The 22,276-nt window shown below is 55.5% G+C and overlaps 5 protein-coding genes across 5 annotated transcripts; all 5 read right to left on the bottom strand.

Annotated features, from left to right (window-relative positions):
* Positions 1–271: 271 nt before the first annotated feature.
* On the bottom strand, positions 272–2,086 carry HER10_EVM0011281 (anthranilate synthase component I; the record flags this gene model as incomplete). Its single annotated transcript, XM_035480717.1, has 4 exons — positions 272–383; positions 445–472; positions 565–1,981; positions 2,075–2,086. 4 exons carry the CDS (start codon positions 2,084–2,086, stop codon positions 272–274), a joined length of 1,569 nt encoding a protein of 522 aa, XP_035330076.1.
* Positions 2,087–2,700: 614 nt separating this feature from the next.
* HER10_EVM0011327 (uncharacterized protein) lies at positions 2,701–3,298 on the bottom strand (the record flags this gene model as incomplete). The annotated part of the gene is made up of 2 exons (XM_035480762.1): positions 2,701–2,957; positions 3,061–3,298. The coding sequence occupies 2 exons, from the start codon at positions 3,296–3,298 to the stop codon at positions 2,701–2,703; spliced, it is 495 nt and encodes a 164-aa protein (XP_035330081.1).
* Positions 3,299–3,732: 434 nt separating this feature from the next.
* Positions 3,733–5,484, bottom strand: HER10_EVM0003998 (ribosomal protein L3). Its single transcript, XM_035473658.1, has 5 exons — positions 5,375–5,484; positions 5,267–5,322; positions 5,021–5,177; positions 4,294–4,967; positions 3,733–4,236 (listed from the first exon to the last, which is right to left on the bottom strand). The coding sequence occupies exons 1-5, from the start codon at positions 5,408–5,410 to the stop codon at positions 3,984–3,986; spliced, it is 1,176 nt and encodes a 391-aa protein (XP_035329161.1). The 5' UTR covers positions 5,411–5,484; the 3' UTR covers positions 3,733–3,983.
* Positions 5,485–5,885: 401 nt separating this feature from the next.
* HER10_EVM0008498 (tetratricopeptide) lies at positions 5,886–9,538 on the bottom strand. The gene is made up of 6 exons (XM_035478016.1): positions 8,874–9,538; positions 8,617–8,820; positions 8,474–8,556; positions 8,147–8,419; positions 7,691–8,092; positions 5,886–7,619 (listed from the first exon to the last, which is right to left on the bottom strand). Exons 1-6 carry the CDS (start codon positions 9,028–9,030, stop codon positions 6,042–6,044), a joined length of 2,697 nt encoding a protein of 898 aa, XP_035329744.1. The 5' UTR covers positions 9,031–9,538; the 3' UTR covers positions 5,886–6,041.
* A 10,445-nt stretch (positions 9,539–19,983) lies between these two features.
* On the bottom strand, positions 19,984–21,866 carry HER10_EVM0009749 (eukaryotic integral membrane protein). Its single transcript, XM_035479225.1, has 2 exons — positions 21,115–21,866; positions 19,984–21,055 (listed from the first exon to the last, which is right to left on the bottom strand). The coding sequence occupies exons 1-2, from the start codon at positions 21,489–21,491 to the stop codon at positions 20,332–20,334; spliced, it is 1,101 nt and encodes a 366-aa protein (XP_035329898.1). The 5' UTR covers positions 21,492–21,866; the 3' UTR covers positions 19,984–20,331.
* Positions 21,867–22,276: the final 410 nt, after the last annotated feature.

Raw genomic sequence — 22,276 nt, 5'->3', positions numbered from 1 at the left:
TCGAGTGAATATAGAGGCAAGGCAAGCGATGAATCACTGGTGCCTGGGTAAAGTGTCCGGTGTGTATTCCTACCTTGTGTATTCCACCTCCAGTTTCTAATTGCCATATCTAGGAGTACCTTACCAGTCGAGGAAGGACCTCACGGGTCCAAAGGAAGGTATGGAGAAAGTGGTCGAATGCTTCAAAAGGTATCGGTATCTTTTTCCCTTCTTCTAAAACATGGCTCAAATAGGGGGACTTTTTTTTTCATGCTTTCTACAACTACCTTGCTTACGACTTGCCCGCCGCTTGTTGCTGCTGGTCGTAATAAAGCTCCTCTGCCGTCGTTATGCACTGCATATTCGCGCCGAGCTTGTTCATCGTCTCCAACCACTCGTCATATCTAGGTGTCAAGTCAGCTTACAGCTTTCTGGGGTAATAGAGAGGGGAGAAGAATCACTTACTCGTCAGAGTCGAATACAATACCGCCACCTAAAAACATCACAAGTCAGTATACGAAATACCTCACCGTCCAAAAAAGATCCACAAAAGCAAAAGAAAAAGGGGTCAAGGGGGAAACTCACCAGCTTGCAAGTACGCCACACCATCCTTGACAAGCATCGTCCGCAGCGCAATACACGTATCCATAGCGCCCTCCACCTCCTCGCCCTTCTCATCGACGCCCCCGTACCCGAAATACCCAACCGCGCCCGCGTAAATCCCCCTCTTCTCCTTCTCGAGCTCGGCAATCAGCTCCATGGCGCGCACCTTGGGGGCGCCCGACACCGTTCCCGCGGGGAAAATGCTCCGAAAGGCGTCGAACCGCGTCTGCCCGGCCCGCAGCACGCCCGAGACCTGCGAGACGAGGTGCTGGACGTGGCTGAACTTCTCGACGACCATGAGGTGGTCCACGCGCACCGTGTAGGGGTCGCCGACGCGGTTGACGTCGTTGCGCGCCAGGTCGACGAGCATGACGTGCTCGGCGCGGTCTTTGAGGGAGCTGCGCAGCTCGTCGGCGAGGCGCTGGTCTTCCTCGGGCGTCTTGCCGCGCTTCACGGTGCCGGCGATCGGGTGCGTGATGACGCGCCCGGCTTCGGATTTGACAAGGAGTTCGGGGGAGGCGCCGACGATTTGGAAGTCTTTGCAGTTCACGTAGAAGAGGTAGGGGGACGGGTTCACCGTCCGGAGGTGGCGGTAGATGTTGAAGGGGTGGAGGGTGGTCGGGCGGGCGAAGCGCTGCGAGGGGACGGCCTGGATGATGTCGCCCTTTACGATGTGCTTCTTGAGCTCCGTGACGTGGGACTCGTAGCCCTGCTGGCCGACGTTGGAGGTGTACTCCTGGCCGAGCTTGATGGGCTGCTGTTCGGGGATGGGGATGTCGGGGCTGTTGAGGACGGCGACGAGCTCGTCAATGGTCTGCATCGCCTTTTGGTACTCGGCCTCGAGCTGGGCTGCGTCCTCGGGGACGTGGAGGTAGGTGATGACCTTGATGACGCCGTAGAAGCGGTCAAAGGCGACAATGGTATCGAAGAGCATGAACAGGGACTCGGGGATCTGCAGGACGTCCTTCATGGGCCGCGCCGTCTTGGGCTCAAAGTAGCGCACGCAGTCGTAGCCCACGTAGCCGACGGCGCCGCCGGCCATGGGCGGGAGCTGCAGGCCCGGAACGTGGGCGACTACGTGCTGCGCCAGCTCGGCCTCGAGGGCCGGCAGGGGGTCGCACTCGGGGCCATGGCCGGGACCCGTGGCGAGGACCTTGCGGGGCCCGGCGCCGACGAAGCTGTAGCGGCCAACTTGTTCTGTGGCGGCGCTCTCGAAGAGGAAGGAGAAGTCCGAGTCCTTGTGGTGGGCCGAGACCTTGAGGTAGGCGGCGGACGGGGTGATGAGGTCGGAGGAGATTTGGCGGTAGACGGGGACGAGCGTGGGCTTCTTTGCGGCGTTGGTCGTGGCCGGGGAGGTGAGGATGGACCTGACCGTCTCGAGGGACGGTACGACTGCGCGCTGTGAGGCGGTATTGTTAGCTTTTTGTGTGTCTGTCTTTTGCTTCTTGCAGCGGGCAAGCGGGAGGTCAATTGAAGAACTGGCAAGACTTACCGGTCCCGACATGCTGATCCGGTCCGTTGTGGAAGCTGGGAATATGTCGGTGAGTCGCTGCGTGGAGAGCAAGTTGGTGTGTTTGGTTTGTTGATCTGAGTCACCCGCATCCAAAAGGCTGGACTTGTATTGAATTATTTAGCCTCCGATGCGTGGAGGGGTCACACATAGTACAGGCAGGGTGGTAGGGTCCGATAACGCGGAATTTGGCTGCCGTTGCGCTTCGATAAGGTGAGAGACAAGGCGTTGCCATTAGTGGCACCTCCGCTGCGTGTGCGTCAAGGATCAGTGACACAACGGGACCCCACCGCCAGCCCATTGCTCCGCCAATCTGGTCTAGATCGATGACCTGAATGAGTAAGAGAGTCAAGACAGCTCACGTATCCCCGGTAAGCTATGGTGAATGAGTTTGGTCAGAAAGAAGTCGCGCCTTTGCAGGCGAGAATTCAGGTATAATTGATGATTTTGCTGTACAAACATGAGCTGCGTTTTTGCTACATATAAATCAGTCGCCATTCATCGAACCACGAGAGGACCAAGCTGACCGGCTGCCTTATTTCTTCCCCCGTCCCGCATCACATTTCCTCGCGGTTTTCTCTGAAGGTACCTAGTCAGAACAGAACTTTTCAGCTCTCGACAGAGAGCGCCTTGACGCCCACAAGCTTCGCCTCCTTGCCCTTCCCATCCGTCGTGACGAGCCAGTACTCCGTCCGGACACCGCCCTTTGGCACCTTGTAAACTCTAACGTCGTTGCCCTTGCCCGCCTTGCGGACCGCCTCAATGACGTCCTTGTAATCGCCGTTCGAGTCCCAGTCCACAGGGTCCAGGAGCTCCACGTCCGCGTTCTCGGCGTCGGGGTGATCAATAAGTTGCGCGAATTCGACTACATGTCATCTATTAGTCACTTTGTCTTGCATACGTTGCACGCATATTTCCCCTCCCCTGGCGTGAAGAGGGCAGGAGGCAGCAGGCACGGCACAACTCACCTTCGTCCGGCAAACCTTTGCCAGCCTCATTCCACTGCAGCGCGACGCCGACAAACGGCTCGTCCGCGTCCGAGATGTACACCTTGTCCTGCTTCAAAACGTCCTGGATGGCCTTGGGCACCTCGACGCCCTTGTCTTGCGCCTTGAACTCCTTGCTCTTGCTTGTCGCGGTGGCGTGTCCCTCGTTGGGGTCCTGGTTCGCCTTGTCCAGGAACGCCGCGTAGTCTGCGTCGGACATTTTCAAGTGTGTAAACGTCGAGAACGTACTCGCCGTAGTAAGTCTAGGTTGGAGAAGTTTGCCGGTGCTGCAGCTGCTTGGCGCAGGACTCAGCTGTCGTAGTATGAATGCGTTGCGCGGGGTGGAGGCTAACGTCGATGAGGAGAGGGTCCGTTGGCAGAGATTTCGATAGAGCGTTCGCGGGATGGTGGTCTTCATTCGCTTCTTATGAGTTGCGGACGAGCTGAATAGCGTACTGAGGGGTGTCAAGGTCGCGAACTTGGTTCGCGGGAAGCTGCACGCCATGGTTGGGTACAGATAGAATGACGCAACGAGGGGCCGGCTAGCTACGCCTCAAGTCGCTCCCGCTGGTCAGACCTTGCCGCCCCACCATCTCGGTATTGGCTGGCTGTCGATGCCAAGCGCCCACATCTTTTTGTAATGAATTTTGTACTCAGTACTGCAGCTGTTGCTACAGCGTCTTTTTACCAATTGTCTCCCAAGTTGAGTACGATTGCAATCACATTTCACAAGCCACACGAAAGATTACAAGTGGGTTGGTCATCTAGGTATCATTGGTTTGACTTTTGAATTCTCGGCACTCATTTTAACCTCAAAGGTGTCCCAAACCATCCGAAAAGTAACGTGAACCCTCTACACCGATGCCATGACCATGATACAAAGAAATTTGATGAGAAGAAGGAATTTACTGAGCAGCAAGGTCCTTCTTGAGGGTACCCTGGTACTGCTTCTTCTCCGCCGGCGTCTGGAAGGCACCGTGTCCGAACTCGGACGAGGTATCGATCCACTTGAGGTCGATCTTCTCGAGGGCCTTTCTCGAGGTGTGGGTGAACATGGACTTGCGGAGAGTCATGACACGCTTCTTGGTACCGGGAATGGAGCCCTTGACCATGACGAAGTCGTTGTTGATCTCACCGTAGCGGACGAAGCCACCGAGGCTGTGAAAAATGTCAGTAAAGTTACGAAGAAATCCACATGTTAGAGCAGAAACATACGGAGTGATGGTCTTCTTGGTGACATCGATCTCAGTGGAGGCGCTGTTGTCGGAACCGGCCTTGCCAATGCGGTAGACCTTGTGGTTGACGGAAGTACGGTGGTGGTATCCGTTCTGACCGGCACGGGCGACAGTCCACTGGACGTGGGAAGGATGCCAGGCACCGATACAGGCGACCTTACGCAGACCCTTGTGAGTCTTGCGGGGAAGCTTCTTGGTACCCCAACGGGCGGTGACACCCTCGAATCCGTGACCCTTGGTGACGGCGATGACATCGATCATCTCGTCCTGCTCGAAGATGGAGCCAACCTCGACGGGCTTCTCGAACAGACCGTAGCCGAAGTCGACCTTGTCGGCGACGGAGCCACCGTTGATCTGGATCTCCATGAGGTGGGCCTTCTTCTGCTTGATGGGGGTCTTGCGGGGCTGGGTGTGGGCGAGGACGCGGACGACGGTGCAGTACTTCTTGATGCGCTCGATCTCGCGGGTGATGGAGGCGCCAGAGTTCTCGGAGTGCTGCTTGGCGTACTTGGTGAAGGCCTTCTTCTTGGACTTGTACCAGTTCTTGTAGAAGCGGCGGCGGATCTCGTCGCTCAAGTGCTCGGCCCAGACGGTGGTGAGCGAGCGCAGGCCGCGGGGGGTCTCGATGTAGCCCACAAGACCAACAACGATCAACTATAGAGTTGTTAGCCATAGGCACAGAGCCAAGCGGGCTGCGTTGGTAGTACAGGTGGGGTATCAATGATGGAGACGGCCTCGACGACCTCCTTCTTGTTGGCCTTGGCACCGGGACGGTCGAGGTCGCGAACGATCGTGGTCATACCGGCCTTGTAGCCCATGGTGGCCGTCAGGTGGACGGGCTTCTTGGCGTCATCCTTGGGGAAGCTGTGCAAGAAATTGCCATTGTCAGCCTCTGTCTTCACTTGGCCCAAGTCTCGAAGAAAATGTTGCGAAAAATGGTGAACAAAACTTACGACTTGACCTTTCCGCGGTGACGGGCAGCACGCTTGCGCGGCAGGTAGGCCAAAGACTGAGCAAAGTTAGCCGGAGTTATAGTAATTGTCGAATTAGGTGTGACTGACGCCGTGTCTGGGTGCCTCGTACTTGCGGTGCGACATCTTGATGATTGACCTGGAGGTTAGTTGTCGGGTTCAATCGAGAGGAGTGACGATTGGGAAATTTCTCAAAGTCGGGATAGCTGAGGCTGCAAAAATGTCGTGTGGGCGGATTTCCTCCTGCCGGGAGGCACCACCCTAATCACGTGAGCGCAATAGCGACGAAAAAAAAATCACTTTCCGCACTTTTTCCTCCCGGCTGGTCCAAGCGTCTTCTCCGAGGTCCACAATCAAATCTTCCATCAGTTGTACTGTGTAGAGAGAAGGTACGTACCTAAGGACTGGATTACATCCCACCAAGGAGCACGCCGAACACTAGCAGTCGCCGCCATTTGCACGATGCAGAACTTTTCAGAGAATACGGTCATTCGCCCCTTCAGGTGGTCAATTGGTCTGGACGTGCGAAGCCAAATATTGTTTAATATTGTTTAGTCGTTCAAGCAGTCTAGATTCACCACTACTTTTTCTCTTCATAAGCTACCGTAGTGCCTCAGGTAGACACACCAGCATCCCGTTGAAAGGGGATGCTGGAGACAGAACGAGGAACAGGAAGGAAATGGTATACACGATAAGAGAACACAGGATCCCTCAAGACAAATAAAACAAAGCAAACCACGCCAAAGTCGTTGATCCATTAAGTCGACTCAACCTTGGGAGTTGGCCCCATCAGGCCGTTGATGCTTGCGCTCGTAGGCGTCTTAGTCTCCCCTGACGCCGGAGCCGGGCCCGACCCATTAGTAGTGGCGACGGCGCCCTTTTTCTCATCCTCACCGCTATCGTCGTAGTCCTCATCAACGTCCATCTTTCTCGCTGCACGTTCGGGCTCGCTGGGCTGCGGAGGCCGGGGAGCAGGGGTGTGCTCAATAGGCGGGCGCTCCTCAGCGGGGTACTCCTTGACGCCGGGAGCGGGCCCGGAAGCAGGCCCGGGTCCGTTCTGCGGTCCGTCGTGGAGGATGTTCTGCATCGGCGCAGCAGCAGACTGCATCGGCGGGAGATGGTTGGTGGGCATAGGGTGGTTGGGTTGGTGGTGGGCGGCCTCTGACGGATGGTACCCGTCGTTTGCATGGCGCTGCTCCTCGCCCCTCCGAATGTCCTCTGCCCTTCTCTGGTCATCCGCTCTCCGCTGGTCTTCGGCACGGCGTTGATCCTCAAAACGGCGTGCCTCTGACGAGTTACGGCGGTACTGGTCCCGGGGTCCCGGAGGAGTCGACGGGCGGCGAGGGCGAACGTCGTCGAGCCTGGCTCGGTTCTCGTCGTTGGCCGGTCGCTTGTGAGAGGACTCCTCTTCCCACTCACGCATGCGCTTGGGGCCCACAGAAGGAGGACGGTCATGCTCATTGCGCTGCGATGCAGGGTCTCCGGTGATCGAGCCCGGAGGAGGTGGAGGCGGGGCATTAGCCTCCATGGGTCCGGGGGTGGGGCCGTCAGGGTGATGGCTGTACGGCGGTGGCGGAGGAGGCTGGTGTTGGGGATACGCCGACTTGGGGGAGGGCATGCGGTTGTCATGCATGGGCCTCTCGCCAGGCCGGGGACTGTTGGTGCCGCGGAAGTGAGGCGGCTGGCTAGGAGGGCCATTGGGGCCAACGTTCATAGGAGGCATCTGAGCAGAAGACGGCTGAGTGTAGTTGGGGTTGATGGTGCGCGGCGCAGATGTGGGAGGACCCTGAGGCTGCTGCTGCTGCTGAGGCGGCTGCGGCGGTCCTGCGTAGTGAGATGGCGGGCTAGCCATCCGACGAAGCGGCTCGGGATACGGCGGGCGACCACCGTGTTGTTGCTGCTGCTGCTGCTGCTGTTGCTGCTGCTGTTGCTGCTCCTGTCTCGGGCTGGGCTGTCGCGGCATGGGGGGAGCTGGGCCACGGAACTCGCCACGCTGCTCATACGGGTTGGGTGGCTGAGGAGGAGGGTTGATGTCCGCAAGCCGACCCCAGCCGTTGCTTCCAGGGCCGCCGGGTCCCGGAGGCGGAGGAGGCTGCTGTCCTTGCTGCTGCGACTGAGGAGCAGAGCTTCCCCACTGGGGAGCCGGGGGGCCGACCTGGTAAGCCTGGGGATGGACATCGGCAGGCTGGGGAGCGCTGGGAGGCTGTCCTCCATTGGCGCCACCGTTTCTCAGCAACTGCAGACGAGCCTTGATGTGGGGGTTCTGAGGGTCAAGCTCTGCAGCGCGCTGGTAGGCGTCAAGCGCATCGCTAATCTGGTTGTTGCAAGATTCGTACTAAGTCGGTCAGTAACGTTGCCTTTTTTCCCCAGAGCTGTTCGATCTTGATAGGTCTTGCTCGCACTTACCAATGTGCCCAAGTCATACCAGACCTCGGAAATGAAGGGGTTGAGCCGGATGGCACGAGAGTACGCGTCAAGGGCATCGCGATATTGGTTGATCTGGTAGTACAGTACTCCGATAGAGCACCAGAAAGTCGGGTTCCTTCCATCGCGGTAGACGGCCTGTTGGTAGGCTTCGTATGCCTTGGGATACTTTTGTTGAGACATGTAGCACCGACCAAGAAGGTACCAGCTTTGCGCGTCGCCTTGGTCGGCGGCAACGGACTTCTCCAAGAACTCGATAGCTCGCTCTTGGCTCTGGAAGCTGCTGCTCTGCTGATGATGAAGCCAGCCCAGCTGTTGCAGGACCTTTGCGTGACTAGGATCGCGTTCCAGAACTCTCTGGTACGCAGCCTTGGCACTATCGTACTGATGCGGGCGTTAGTTGCGGTATTTGTCAATTGCCGACGAGTAGATACTTACATCCTTCTGCTGCTCGTGAACGTGGCCAATTTGGAACCAGATGTCCTCCTCGGTGAGAGGAGGGGGTGGGGAGTTGACGATGTACTTGAAGCACTCTAGACTCTGGCCGTACTTCTGCTGTTGCTTGTATATTATTCCGAGACGGAAGTAAATTTCGTTGGCCTTTTCGAAGTCGGGCTGCATTTGCATAACCTGAGAAAAGGCCTCTTCGGCATGCTCGAGAGAGCCGTATCTGTCGTAAAGGATACCAATGCCATACCATAGCTTGGGCTCCTGTGCTGTATTAGTATTTGAAGAAGCCAGAGAGCCGGAGGCAGCGCTACTAACCCTGGGGCTCCTCAAGTTGACCAAGGCGGACTGATATGCGGCGTAGGCTTGCTGCAAGTCGTCCATCATAAGGTAGCAGTGACCTGTGAGCAGTTAGCACGAGTCGCGTTGGTTGAGCTTAGGGGCGGGGACTTGTTACGCACCCAGGCTGCCCCAGGCCTCGCCATTGGTGTTGTCGATTTTGAGTATTGCTTGCAGGTAGTCAACTGCCTTGTGAAACTCTTCGCGCGTTCGCAGGATCAGACTGATGGCATTCATGGCCGCGACCGACTGTGGGTTTGCTTGGAGAGCGCGATCGTAGGCCTTCATTGCCTCCTCGAGGTTACCAAGAAGCTCAGCAAAACTGCCTGCATCAATTGTTAGCATGTGCTGCGCGCATCATTGATCGCGATGTACTTACCAATCTGCATCCAGACAGCTTCGTTCATGAGGAGGATTTGTCGCGAAGGTGCATAGTTCTGCCCTTGCTGCATGCCCGGCGGCGGAGGGGGTCCAGGGGGGCCGCCGTGCTGCTGCCCCTGCATGGCCATGGTTGGCGAAGGGTGATGGTTCGCCATTGTGTTGGGAGTCGAGGCGTACTAGGTGTGCGCGTGCTCCTGTGAATGCGTCGACGGATTGTCTTGACGATCGCGCAAAGAGGCGCTAGATTCTACCAGCAACGACGTCGCAATTATAAAAGGTAGTTTTTACTTGGAGAAAGATTTAAAGACTAGAGGCGCGAGGCCATACAGTCTTTGGTCTTGTCTGTGGTGGTTGAGGAACAGCTCGCGGCTTCCAAGGGCGCGGGCTCGGTTGTTGCGACGAATCGAACGGATTGAGGTTCGACGTGCAACCGGTCAACGGGAGGCTGGGGGAGAAAGTCTGAAGCGGCGACACGCCAAAAAGCTACAGAAAAGCCAAACAAGAAGAGGATGATGATGAGGGTGATGGGGAAAGGGCGCAGAAAGCGCTCAAGACAAGACAATGATGATGTTTTGTGAGTAAAGAAGGGATGCGAGACCCGACAGCGATGGATCGAAGCGCCCCCGTTGCAGCTCAGGGCGAAGTTGGGGAATTGGAAAAGAAGGTGAGAGGGAAGTTGGGAGGCTGCGAGAATAGGTTCCATCACTCTCGCAAACTCACCTAACCCTCGAAAGGTACGTACTCTTTTACCCTTCCGTTCCTTTTCTTTTACTTTGGCGACGGCACGGGGTGCGGCAGAGCTGATCCATAGCGAGCGAAACGAGACGATGGGGACCAGGGGTGTGGATGGGTGTCTCATTAGGGTGCATGCTGCTGCCGGGGTGAAAGACGGGGCACGGATGGAGAACAAGCCAGCCCATCTCATCTGAAAAAGCAACTTGGCTAGCGTCCCCTTAGCTGGAGCCGATACCCACGGTGCCACACCCACGCTTCTTCCATCTTTCTCACGCTTCACCACCCGTGGGCGCTCACGCTCACGCCCATCCGCCCAGTCCATCCATCCATGCCCATGTTCTTCCCCCCCGTCGTCCACAACCACGACCATGGCCACGTCCACGCCATCTGCCAGGCCCAGGTACGGAGTGCGAATTCAAAGTACCTTCGTACCATACATATACAAGTAGATTTCATGGAGGCGGGCGGCGGGCACTCCCACTGAACGCAATGTCGCCCCTCATCCCTCCCTCTCTCCCCCTCCTCTATTCGTACGGATACTTCCCAAGTTGCCATGGGTCATGGCTACCTTACACTGAAGGCATCCATCATCCATCCATCCATCCACCCATCGGCCTCTTGGTTACTTGCTTGGTGCTTGGCTCCTGCAGCTCCGAAATGGGGAGCAGAGAGGTGGATAACGTACCTTGGCGTATGGAGACGTCGACCTCACTGCGGAAATCTGTAAAGATGTGGGTGCGGATGATTCCTCTGCGAGTCTAGCGAAACACATCTTGCAGACAGACCCGACCCCTCCCCTTTTTTTCTTCTCATTGCTCCTGCAAAGTACGAGTCGGCAGCTCGACGCGCTTTGCTTCGTTTGTCATCAGATGCACCAAAACGTGAGATGGCCCAATACCCAGAGCCTGAGCCATGTGCCATGTGCCATAACCAAAGTAGACCACCTCCAAGGTACCTGGCATTTCCGAGGTTAATTGCACAGGACACCGATGAGCCGCCTTCAGGACAGCATCGTGTGGTCAACTGTTGTTCAGACTCTCTCTCACTCTCTCTCGCAAACTTGGCGGTGCGGCGGCTTTCAGTGGGACCCTCACCCAACTCACGCGTCAACTCAACAAGAGCCCAGGCCAGCCATGATGCCAAGGCATCGCCAAACCTTACTCCCCAATGGTGTTGCAAGCTCATTGATAATCCGACAAAATCCGAGGCAAGCTTCCAACAAGCCTGACAAGGCCTCAAAACCGACTATGACCGTCTGCCATCATATAAACGCACTCAGATGTGAGTGTCGCATACTGCTGCGTAACGTGATGCTGCCTTGGACCACGCTTCGCGAGGCTTGATGCCTTTGCTACACTATCACGTTTCTGCACTCTATGCCAGAAAAGAGTCACGGTGCGATCCGACAGCATTGCATGTTGTGGTATCTCAAAAACAGAGGAAGCGGGCGGAACAAGTGCGCGGGTTTCCTCCGTTTGGCGCTCATCTTTCGAGTCAACTACCTACCTTACCTTATTGTAGCTGGCCCCTCAGGCATGTCCAATCGAGGATCTACGGACAAGGAATGTCAGCGACCGTCCAGTTGGACATGCCATTCGCAGCCAGTTTGAAACAAGGGACAGCCATGTCGCATCGCATCGCGGCGCCATCCTCTCTGATCTCTCCCAGTCACTGTGGCGGAAGAACACCGAGGGTATGGGTCTTGACGGGTTTGCCTGAGGCAAGTGTTCAAGCCAGCTGCCAGCGTGTGACATGGCACATAGCCATGGGTAATCAATCAGACAGCTCCCCAGTCGTCCAGTTCGGACCATTTTGAACCGTGACCAACAAGCTTGTGGCCGTACTGCGTAATACAGGTTGGCAAATACTGATTTCAACGGGTACGCTGAAGATCAATCGAAACGACTGTCAGAGAAGGGAGCAAATCATCAGAAACAAAACAATAAAAGAAAGAGAGCGACGCACCGAAATAATAATGATAATTGGAATATTGCCCCCAGCAGAAAAGGGGGAAACGCTGCGGTTGAAGGCCGCCGCCGCTAAACTGCATTACGGCACGTCCCACGTGTCTGGAGTTCCAGGAGGTCACCTCATCCTTCACCTCAGGTCAGACCCAGGGAGGTTAATATTCACCGAAGGGTACGGATAGGTAGCCCTTCCCAGCCCTTCTCCGGGGAAGCGCCCCCTGAGAAGACGGGAGGTACCATCCATCCACCCATCCATCAAACTCCGAGTCTGAGTCCGGCTCTGTGGTGCCACTGGTGTGTCTGGCCGCCCGGGCTGGCTGGCTGACTGAGCTGGGCTAGGCTGCGCCCAGGGCAGGTGAGTGCATGGCTGGCGACCCCCCTCCCTCCTCTCCAAGCTCCAAGATCCTGATCGGGGGAGTGGATCGCACCGTCGAAGAAATGCCAGAAGCCAAAACCAACACAAGAAAAGACGAACTTTGAGTTTGGTTCATGTCATCGCTGCAACCGCTGCATCCATCCACTCAGGACGCCGATGTGACTTCATCCGTGCCGCAACTGCTCGCTAGTCAGTTGTAAATTACCTTACCTTTCTCGAGAGTTTCCCACTGCACCCTTCTCTTGCGCGGGCTAGTGTTCCTGTCGCTGGCGTTCTGGCTGGCATGCTGTCTTCTCCGTCACACTTCAGGCACCACACTTGCATTCCTTATTCCTCGGCACCCTCCCCCCGGCTGAGATCTTCTGTTTCAGCGCCTGATGATCGTGATGGGATGGGCTTGGTGGTTCGTCGGCTGCTTCGAAACCACCGTACCGAACGGGCCTGTGGGCGAGCTAGGTATTTGGTGTGTTGTCTTTGTTTTCGTGTCGCACCAGACTTCGCAATCGTTGAATAAGCTCATATCCGCAATCTGCAGAGATCATGGTGGATCGGTGGTTGAGTCCAGCAGAAAAAGCTTCTCGATACGAGGCTATCGTCAGTTGGCGGCGCAGTGGCTGGGCCCCCTCACTTCTTCAGTTGGACCGGTTTGAGCAGGTGGTGCACGCACGCTGTGTTTCTCTCCTGCGGTGCGGTCCACACGACGCTAGCCAGCGGACAGAAATGACGGACTACTCGTAGACGTATCCGTAGGTAGTCGTACGCTATTGTGTACGCAGTTGTGTAGGTAGTGCTCTCGTGCGCGTGTGGACCAAGCCGCAGACACAGGACACACACATGACGCGGGTGCATCTGTGGACTCTGCTTGGGACCTGCAAATAGCTCGATGGGATCCGGTCGCCGCCGCCGCCATCGCCGCCAGGCTGGAGGGGGATCATGGCTAGATTAGGCAGAGTGGGGAGGGAAGGCCGGAGGCTTACCTGAGGTGTCCTCGGAGAGGAGAGGAGAGGAGGGGGGTTCCGTCAGGGGTCAAGGTGTGAGAGTCGAATTGCGACAGCAACCAAGTGAAGGGGGGCGTCTGCGTCTGTCTCTATGCCCGTAACAGGGGGGTGTGGATGAGGTTGCCTGCCGTTCCCCCAACCCTTGGCTTGGACCAGGCAGAGAGAGAGAGAGAGAGAGAGATTGTGTGCGAAGCCAGGCTGTACCGCAATATGTACGTGCAAGGTAGGTGGAGGAAGGATGCAGCCATCTCTCGCATATGCAGGCCGTTTGGAGTAGTGCGAGGGTACCCGACTGACAGCGGCGTCAAGCGGAAGGGATGGGGAAGATAGATACTGTAATGTGTGGGCGTACACGCTGTGCCGATGTGCGTGTGCGTGTGTACGTCGGATGTGTGTATGTGCGCGCGTGCGGGAGTGTGTGGTGTGGAAGAGATGGTGACGGTATCACAGTGGTAGAGGTACCGGGGCGACGTGAGGATTGATTTGGGAGAAGGGCGGTGATCTGGTGCTGAGGTGGGCGAGAGAAAGAGGTAGGTGCTCTGTACGAAGACCTAGTTGGCGAGGATTAGAAACCTTGCGGCTAATAAGGCTGGGAAGGATATAGTAAAGTACTCCGTATGATGGAAGTACGGGATTATGAGGATGGATAAGCTCTGAATAAGGTGCCGGGGGATGGGCTGCCAAAGTGCGTCCCGTGCAATTATATTGGTGGTTGTAGTCAAGAATTCACGCATACAATGAATCGTGGCAAAATAAGAGTCGGGGAGAGAAAGTGCACAGGTCTCGAGGTGTTTTGTTCATCGCAATCTATCTGCCTCGATAGATTGGTTCATTGGAAGGTACCTTACACAGGCAACGGCCACAGATGGAGAAACAGCGAGAAAGAGTCGTAAGGTGCCTAAGGTACCTTAGCGCTCCACGGCGGCAGGAGATACAGTACGTATCGAGGCTACGTGCATATCTGGTGCCTCCCGCCCAACCTGTCGAACCTGACGTACCGCCGGGGAGACTGATCTGACTCCTTGGCGTTAGCCGTGGTGTGCAAAGGCACTTCGCACAGGTACGTACTGGCAAAGTCTGTGGGCCGCAGAGTCTTTTTCGGGGTCGAGTGGCACGGCACAAGGCCGCTGGGCCCATCCATGTTTCTTCTGTCCTCCATTCTTCTCTCACTCTTCCCAATCCGTACAAGCCTCACACCCCTGGTAGCCCGGGTATTTTCTGCTTTTCCCTTACTATGTATTGCTCCCGTGGATGGTCTCTGCTCTGTGCTCGTCCCTCTGGATCCGTACGGATACCGTCCGCCCGTCTCGAATCCTTCGGCCCCCCTTTTTTCCCTCTGTCGCTGGGCTGGAAATGAACAAGCACGCACAAGCAACGGTTGAGCGGTACGTATCTTCCTACGCACTTCAGCCAGCAAGTTAGGTAGGTTCCCTCTTCTTTTACTGGCACCGCTAACATCACACATCCCAAGCAACCACAGGGAAGCCTATGCCTATCCGTATCCGTACATAACTTGGCACCATCGTAATCGATCAGTCCGAAGCTGCTCCATCCCATTGGCCATTACGACCTCCAGAGCCACGGCATATAGCGATCAATTCTGGCGAGAACTTCGGATCCCTCCTAGGAGGCTGACAGCATTCGGTTACTCGCGGGAAAATGGGTCCAGAAGGCACAAGCTCATATTAAGCACGAAGAGCAGATATTGCTTGCTTCGCTGCCATGCTGATCTCCTTGACGGAGTGGCTCACCCTTCGGCTTGGCTGGCATCTCTCCTACCTCCCGCGGTCCACATAACGACTCGTTATCTCTTGACCAAAGCGGATAATACATAAAACCGAGCAAATTCTCCAGCCTACCCTGCCCTGGCTGCTGGTGCTGACGAGCTTGCATACTCAACCTTTGCCCTAACTTCTAAGGTTACGCGCTGCGTCGCTCGGAAACCCCCAGCCCAGGGCCTTGTCTCCTTTCTATTTTCCCTTCTAGACGCAGTCACGCAGTCACGCCGTCCAAATACAACCGGCGCGGCACACGGCCCAAAAATACAACGTTCAAGGAATGGCTTGGCTGGTGCCGCACTCCGACGACGATGGTCCTCCTCCCTGAGGCTCCCCCATCATGTACGTAAGTCGCAACGCTTCTCAGGACCCATCATGCGGTGAAGGTCAACGGCGGAGACTGGGTCTGGGTCTGCACTAAGTCTGGGACTCGGTCCTGTCGGCAACCACTTCACGTGAGCTTGTCTCCAAAATGACGAGCCTATCCCCGACAGTCAGGGCCCCGCAAACCGTCCCATCTCTCGCTATGGTCAGACTGGTTTGGTCTTCCCGGTCACGACACACTGCGAAAATCTGTACACAGATACGTGTTTGACGCGATGGCCAGACCTCGTCTCCATCGCCCTGTTCAAGACTCTTATTGTTGACTCGTCTTGTTGCTATCCTAGGAGCTTTCCTGTATGGAATATGGTTCGGCTAGGGTGACCGCAGATCGAATCGCTGGGCGCAAAGCGCGGGCATCTTAAACACCCGCATCCCGCATCTTACAGCAGCATCAATCCACGACACGATACCAATACAACGATATCACGATGCCACGATATTCGTGCATTGACAACATAGTCATGGTCCACAGGTCGAAAGAGATGCGAGAGTCATCGCCAATGCAGGGCAATTTGCCAAATGCACTCGACACCGCCTCAGCAGCAGCAGCAGCAACAGCAGCAGCAGCACTGCGGGAGGCTCAATTAAGTGCCCTCTGCTCATACCTACTTTTACTTGCCGACGACTTTCAGCGGGGTGGGGGGTGCCACCCACGGCTACGCGGGCACACATTCCTGCGAGGGTTGTGGAACATGGGAATCAATTAAAAGCTGAGACAAATGATGCAGCCCAGCCCAAGCCAGCCGGCGGCCCAGACAGACTTCTCCGAACGGGATGCCACACCTCCAAAGCAAGGTTGCAAACCCACCACACGAGCCACAGGCATCCAGGTCTGCACGCGCCACGGGGAAGCCGACTCAGCCAATGCCAAGTCCTAGCCTCCAGTGGTGAAGAGTTTCCACCAGGCCTCAAAAGCCAAGCCGTAGGCCGAGCCAAGCTGTTTGTGGTCGAACGGCGCGTTTCTTCGATTTGCCCTTGTCGGGACAGGACATGTCGACGTCTCTAACTAGTGCTAGGCTGGCTTTTGCGGCCTCATTCCACGAATAAACTCGGGTTGAACTCGTCGTCGCTCTGGATCACTTGGGCGGCTGCGGCTCAGCTCACCTCCACACTGAGTCTACCAGCATCGTCGAACCCACCAGCCTATCGCCGAATCATCGGCTTAGGACTCTAAACACCACAAATGCCCAAAAAGCACCTGCTGAATAAGGCTTGCCAAAAGTGGAGACCTCAAATCCTCTCCTCATCATCCCCCTCGGCGCCCCAAATGCGTGAGGGAACCCCGGCATCGTCACGTTTTTCGCCGTGATTGGTCCGGCCAGTTACCGCTACATCGGCAGAAACCTTTTTTTCTAATTTTCCTTCTTTGCTGCCCCTTGGCCCTGAACTCCTCGAGGCAAACAAAGCAAGCACCACGGCAAGCCTTCCCCACCCTCGCCTAAGGCATGCGCTAAAATACGTACCCTTAGATCGGCGCATGCCGTTGTCGTCAACTACTAGCCGTTCCAGACTATTGCCCCGGGATTACAGGCGCCCAATGTCTAAGCGGTTTTGACGCGTCCGAATTTCCTTTTTCCCAACATCACCGAGTCCATCATAGAAGTGTCGTACAGCGTAATGTTACGGAAGTCATTGGACAACACTGTTGGGCATTTTAACGTTGCATTAGATTCTCGAACCAGATGCCTGAGCTGGCCCTGCCAAGACGCATTTGCTCCATCGTCGTTCTCGCAGATGGCAATCTTCGGGCTCGTTTATTCCGTCCAGTCACCGCCAAGAAAGCGGTAGTGACTCGCGGAGAACCAAACCCTAGGCCTACGTAAGACGGAGCCTTTGGGTGCTGCTGATGGTGGTGATGAAGCCTCTGTGCATACCGTCCATCTTTACCATGCATTGATCAAACGCACGCACACATCGGTTCGCTTCCCAATACAGAGAAGAGACGTAAGACGTTGGGATTGCAGGAACCATAAAGAAGGGAGCAAGGAAGAGACCGGACGATCAAGGATTCCTTGACCAGGACCCCGATTCCCCGTCCCTCCCGCGGTTGTGTCATGCACAGGCGACCTGCCTCGAGGTTCATGTGTCATGTCTAGAGTATCTCAACCTTTTTCTCCTGGTCTCTGTTCTCGCTGCTCACCGGACGTCGCGGCTCGATTACCATCCATGTCCGTCACACCCGACAGAAGGTCCCCGTCAATCTTAAGTTCTCAATCCCCGATGCATTAACCGTCTGGTATACAATGCATCACGATGCCATACTACGAGGATGAGCACACTTTTTTAGGCTCGCTCGCCACGCTGCCCTCTTGCTACAGTCAGGTACCCAAATGACGAGCTCGCAAAGTCAGGCGCCCCATCCATCAACTGTAGATAGAAGCTTCGTAAAAGACAAGATGAGACACGTCCTGAGCAAAGTGCGAGAACGATTGGGATTTATTGGGTTGAAGTTCAGAAAAAGAGACGATGGATTTACCTTGCTTGGTTTAGGCCTCCTCCTCCTCCTACCTCATTTCTGAAACATGACACTCGCCATCTTACTCGGAGATCTTATCGATGATGCGGTTTTTCTTCTCCCTCTCTTCATTCTCTTCTTCTCCATACGGAGGACTTCCGCTCACTTTTTTTCTTCCCATCTCGGACTCGTCTCGTTTTGACCTCGGACCGGGAAATCCGTGCGCGCGTTCGATCCAAACACTTTCAAACGACTAGAACGCCCAAGAACAACCCAACACGAAAGGTATAAGGCTCCGCTACTGCTACTTTCCCCCCCCACGGACTTTTCAAGTCCCTTATGGTTGCATGATTACCAATGGCGCTCCTCGGGTGGGAGACACGTATCTATTCTTGATCTAGGTATGGTTTTCCGTACGGATACAGAACAGCTTGCCACCCATCATTCGACGTGCATGGTGTATGCGGTACCTAAGTATAGGTAGGTACCGGAGATCGACGGTTCTGACATTCCTCGGTTCTTGTGTCCCGCAACTCTAAATCACTACTGGTACTTGAGAAGATCCGCAGGAACGCGCGGTGTTGGACGGAAGAGATGGTGGTGGAATGTGGTTTCATTAGAGAAACCCGCGACAGTTCCTCACGGTAAATCCAAGACCGCGTTCTTTCCTCGGGATTTTCCTTCATTCCACTACGGGCTGGATAGGTAGGCATTCGACAACGCGCTTTTGAGTAAGGGGGCTCTGGGCCTTTTGCCTTTGCGATGCGTGGTCTCCACATTATACCACAACCTACGGTATGCCACCGCGGAGGGAGGCTCCAAGCATAAGCGTCAGCTCAAATCACCACGGGATGTGTGGAGTCGTTATTAGACTACCTGCATTCCGCAAGGTACTTGAAGAAAGCTCCATCGAAGAAAGATAGAAAGATGGTCTCTCTTGGTCAACAGCAAGTTATGTATCTCGAAGGAGTTAAGCCAAGGCTGTGAATCCCAAAGGAAAAGACAGCTCGCCTGTTGCGCCCGTACAAAAATCTCATGTTCGGGTATCGCACGCGCGCAGAGACCTCTTCCCGCCCCCAAACACCTACCTCATCCTCCCCAAAATGCCCGCTGAAGAACTTGGAGATGAGGAGAGACGGAAAAGTTTCAGGGTGCGGTAGTATAAAGGCAATTTTTTGACAAGACCGATTATTCGAAAAAAGATTTTTTGTTCTTCTTGAGCCAGATCGAGTTTGTCAGTCTCAAGGTGACCAGCTTCCGAGTGGTAGCTTTGATGCTCGTTTGGCGGTGATGCCATTACGGAAAGCTGAATATTGTTTATGATCATGTATCATCGATGCTGCAGCTCTCGACAACATGCTGATGACTCTCTACACGTGGATGAATATACATACATCACGGCAGCGTGCGTGGAGAAACCAAGGACAACCCGAGATCATGAGACCTCAGAACCAAAGGACACACAAAACTTCCCTCTTACTCCCAAGCATCCTGGCCAACATGTCAAGCAGGCAGGCAACCGGACTTGTTCGAAATGTCCTATAGTATTAAATACGCCTCGCACAATATTTGCGCAAACACGATCTCCTCTTTTCCAGTATTGTTTTTTTCCCCTTGATTTGCCTTGCCAATCATCACAGATACCTTACTTCCCTTGTTTGGTCTATGGAAAAGCCCGTTTCTTAGTACCTTGGCAGGGGTGGGCCCGTGGGTGGTGCATGGCGGGTTCCGTCCGCGCCCCGGCACGAGTGGCCCCCGTCCGCTCACGGACCGGCGATCGCGCGTGTCAGTCGCAAAGACGCAAAAAGAAAAAAAAAAAAAAAGAGAAAGGGAAGGAAGGGGCCGAAGTGAACACTCGAAGAGAAAAACCACTACCGACTACCGGTCCGAGAACCAATAGAATAAACGAGATTGAAAACGCAAGAAAACGGCAGTCAATGAGTCCCGTCAAAGAAACATTACAAAAGAGAAAAGCACCCCGGAGTTGGGACTAATATAAGGTAGGTACGCAAACGAACACTGTCCGAGGGTGCATACGGAACGGGTACGGCCACCATGATTCCTACTACTTTTTAGGTCCGAGGGTCAATACCTACCCATCTCACACGAGCGTCCCCGTCCTTTCACTCCATACCTACCTTAAGGTACTCTAAACGCCCTCTCTTCGGTCCTTCGGCGCCGAAGAGTCGGATCCTAGTGGACGAGGCCCCCCAATGGAGATCTTGTTTCGGGTGGTATCTACCGGTGGAGCACATCGTCGGCCATCATGACGCAGCACGTGGGAACATCATCTTCGTGAAGCGCGCGCGCGCGCGCGGACGTGCATCCGATTTAGACACTTTGACGACATAACGAAAAGAGAAGACTCTGCAAGTCTACAACATACATCATTTCGAATTTACGCCCATTGGGGGTGTAGTAGGCTAGAAGCTCTACACCACTACATAGGCCCAGACCGTCGCTGTCATAATCCTGGATCGCCGCTCATACCGCTTTACACACGCACGCGCGCACTCAAGGTATCCGTCTTTAGACGCCGATGCCAAACAAAAGAAAGAAAAAAACACCCGAATTAGAAAAAAAAGTTTCCCCCAGGATCAACACATAAGAGTACACAGTTGGCCGCAGCCATGAACCGGCGCCGTCGCCGTTTAGTCCAATCGTCCAAAATCGGCTCATGACCTGGCCAGAAAGAAAGGAGAGTAAACCGAATTTCTAGTTGAAGCGAAGTGTGTGTGTCTCTCTCTCTCCTCTCTCTCCCTCTCACGATGCGGATTTATCGCTCGACTCCTGCTCGGGATGGTAGTTGGTCTCCCCCAGCATCGCAGTCGGCTGCGTAGTCATGGCCGTCTGCGTATTGGGCTGCGGTTGCGTCTGTACCGTCGGACCCGTGGGCTGCTGCGCCGGAGGTTGTGACGAAGATCGTGCCGCTGTGCCCGCGGTGGCGGCGTGGAGCCTCTGATCCAACGTCTTCAGTGCCAGCGCTCGTCTCCGCTCCGCCTCGGCTCTCGCACCACCGGGTGCGCCTCTCTGTATGAAGTTGTTGCCTCGTCCGGACGGGACGTTGTCCGGGGAGAAGGGGCTGCATATCCGCATCGCTACCAGCACCTCAAAGATCTGGTTTGAAAGGGTGGCAACGAAGGGCTTCACCGGCGCCGGGAAGAACTCGGCAAATGCAAACGTCTCGCTGGCGTCTCCGCGGAGGGAAGTCGGCTGAGAAGAGTCGAGGTCGGGGAAGACGGTCTTGTAGAAGCGGAGGTACGTCCAGCTCGTGAGCAGGCCGCACAGAGCAAGGGAGAAGGAGGCCGCCGTCAAAAGCGGCGTCAGAGACAGAATAAAGACGATGCCGAGATATAATAGAGGAAATCGCGGAACTCGAAGGGAGAGGATGCCGCGGAACAGAGTAACGGTGTGCGCCGGGACGAGCTGGCTGAATGCGACGAGGAAAGAGATCTGCATCGGGATCGTGCCGCCAATAACGGTCAGTCTGTCAGAAGCTTGGTTAGTATTGCTAGCCGCAGACACATAATGCGAAGATCCACTTACGTCCAACGCTCGTTTCTTGTCAGGGTGAAGAAGATGATCATGAGCGCAAAGGTCAGGACATTGGGAATCAGCGCCGTGACGGCGACGAACTTGGCCAGCTCCGCCGAAGACCAAGCTCTCTCGAGGTATCTACCGCCTTGGTAAATGGTGACGCCGGCAATTCCGAGAGTGAAGATGTTGTTCTCGACCAATGTTGAGGTCAAAAACGTCCACGGATAAATAAGGGAGAGCTGAGGGATGAGCGTCAGGTACGGTATCACGATCTCGGATGTCGCGCTCCATTGACGATAGCGGATCGCCGCGCTCAGAAACGACTGCACGACGAGGACAGCCAGTAGGACCCGGGTGACCGGCGGGATGTTGATTCGGGGCGGCATCTTGGACAGCTTCCGTTCGAGGAGGAGGTCGTCAACAGCTCATCCAAGTTGGGATCGTGAGTTGGGCAAGCTCGCTTTTTTTGCCCTTCAGATATCTGGTTCCTGGAGCCTCACACAAGGGGACACTTGGACGTGAGTGGTAAGGCGTCCCGGGGTCGTTTCAGTGGGTCCAGAAAGCGGATTAATAGTCATGCCGATATTAGAGGTGAGCTAGTCCCGACAGGGGGGAGAGCTGGAAGCTTGGCGCACGGTCCTTGCAGACGGGACTGATTGGATCCCGTGGTCCATTTTGGCGGGTTCCCAGCAAAATTGACACGGGCAGCTTCTCTCCCCGGTTGCGGTACGTACCTGAGAGCCACGTTCCCTCGAGACTCCCTCTCGTGCCTCAAGTTCTCTCAACGATGTGTCTCTGACTGCCAATATCAACGTTTGGGACTGTCCTACAGCAGTAGGAATCCTGCGATAAATATCAACTTCCGGCGGATCAACAGACGGAATACGACACCCAAGAGGCAAGATGCGGCGCACAAGCAGCAGCACAAACAGGCCCCCGAGTTTTTTTTCCATCTGCAAGGCGATGAACGGGCTGAGAGGGGGGCGTAGGAGTGTTCCACTGGTGGATACGACAAGTCCTCGATGTGGTCGAAACGGGGAGATCTCGTGGTTCCATCCCTGCAGGGCTCCCAAGGGCACTTGGTTCGGTTGAACGCCAGCTCAGCCCGGCCGTGCCAGTCAGAAGCCATCGTCTGCCCTCTCCCACAGGTGCCACCGTCCCGTCCGGCCTC

This window comes from Colletotrichum scovillei (assembly GCF_011075155.1).
Source record: "Colletotrichum scovillei strain TJNH1 chromosome Unknown Contig00009, whole genome shotgun sequence".
NCBI classification, from domain to species: domain Eukaryota; kingdom Fungi; phylum Ascomycota; class Sordariomycetes; order Glomerellales; family Glomerellaceae; genus Colletotrichum; species Colletotrichum scovillei.
Note: the sequence above shows the minus strand (reverse complement) of the source record. Positions and strands in the feature narration are given on the sequence as shown.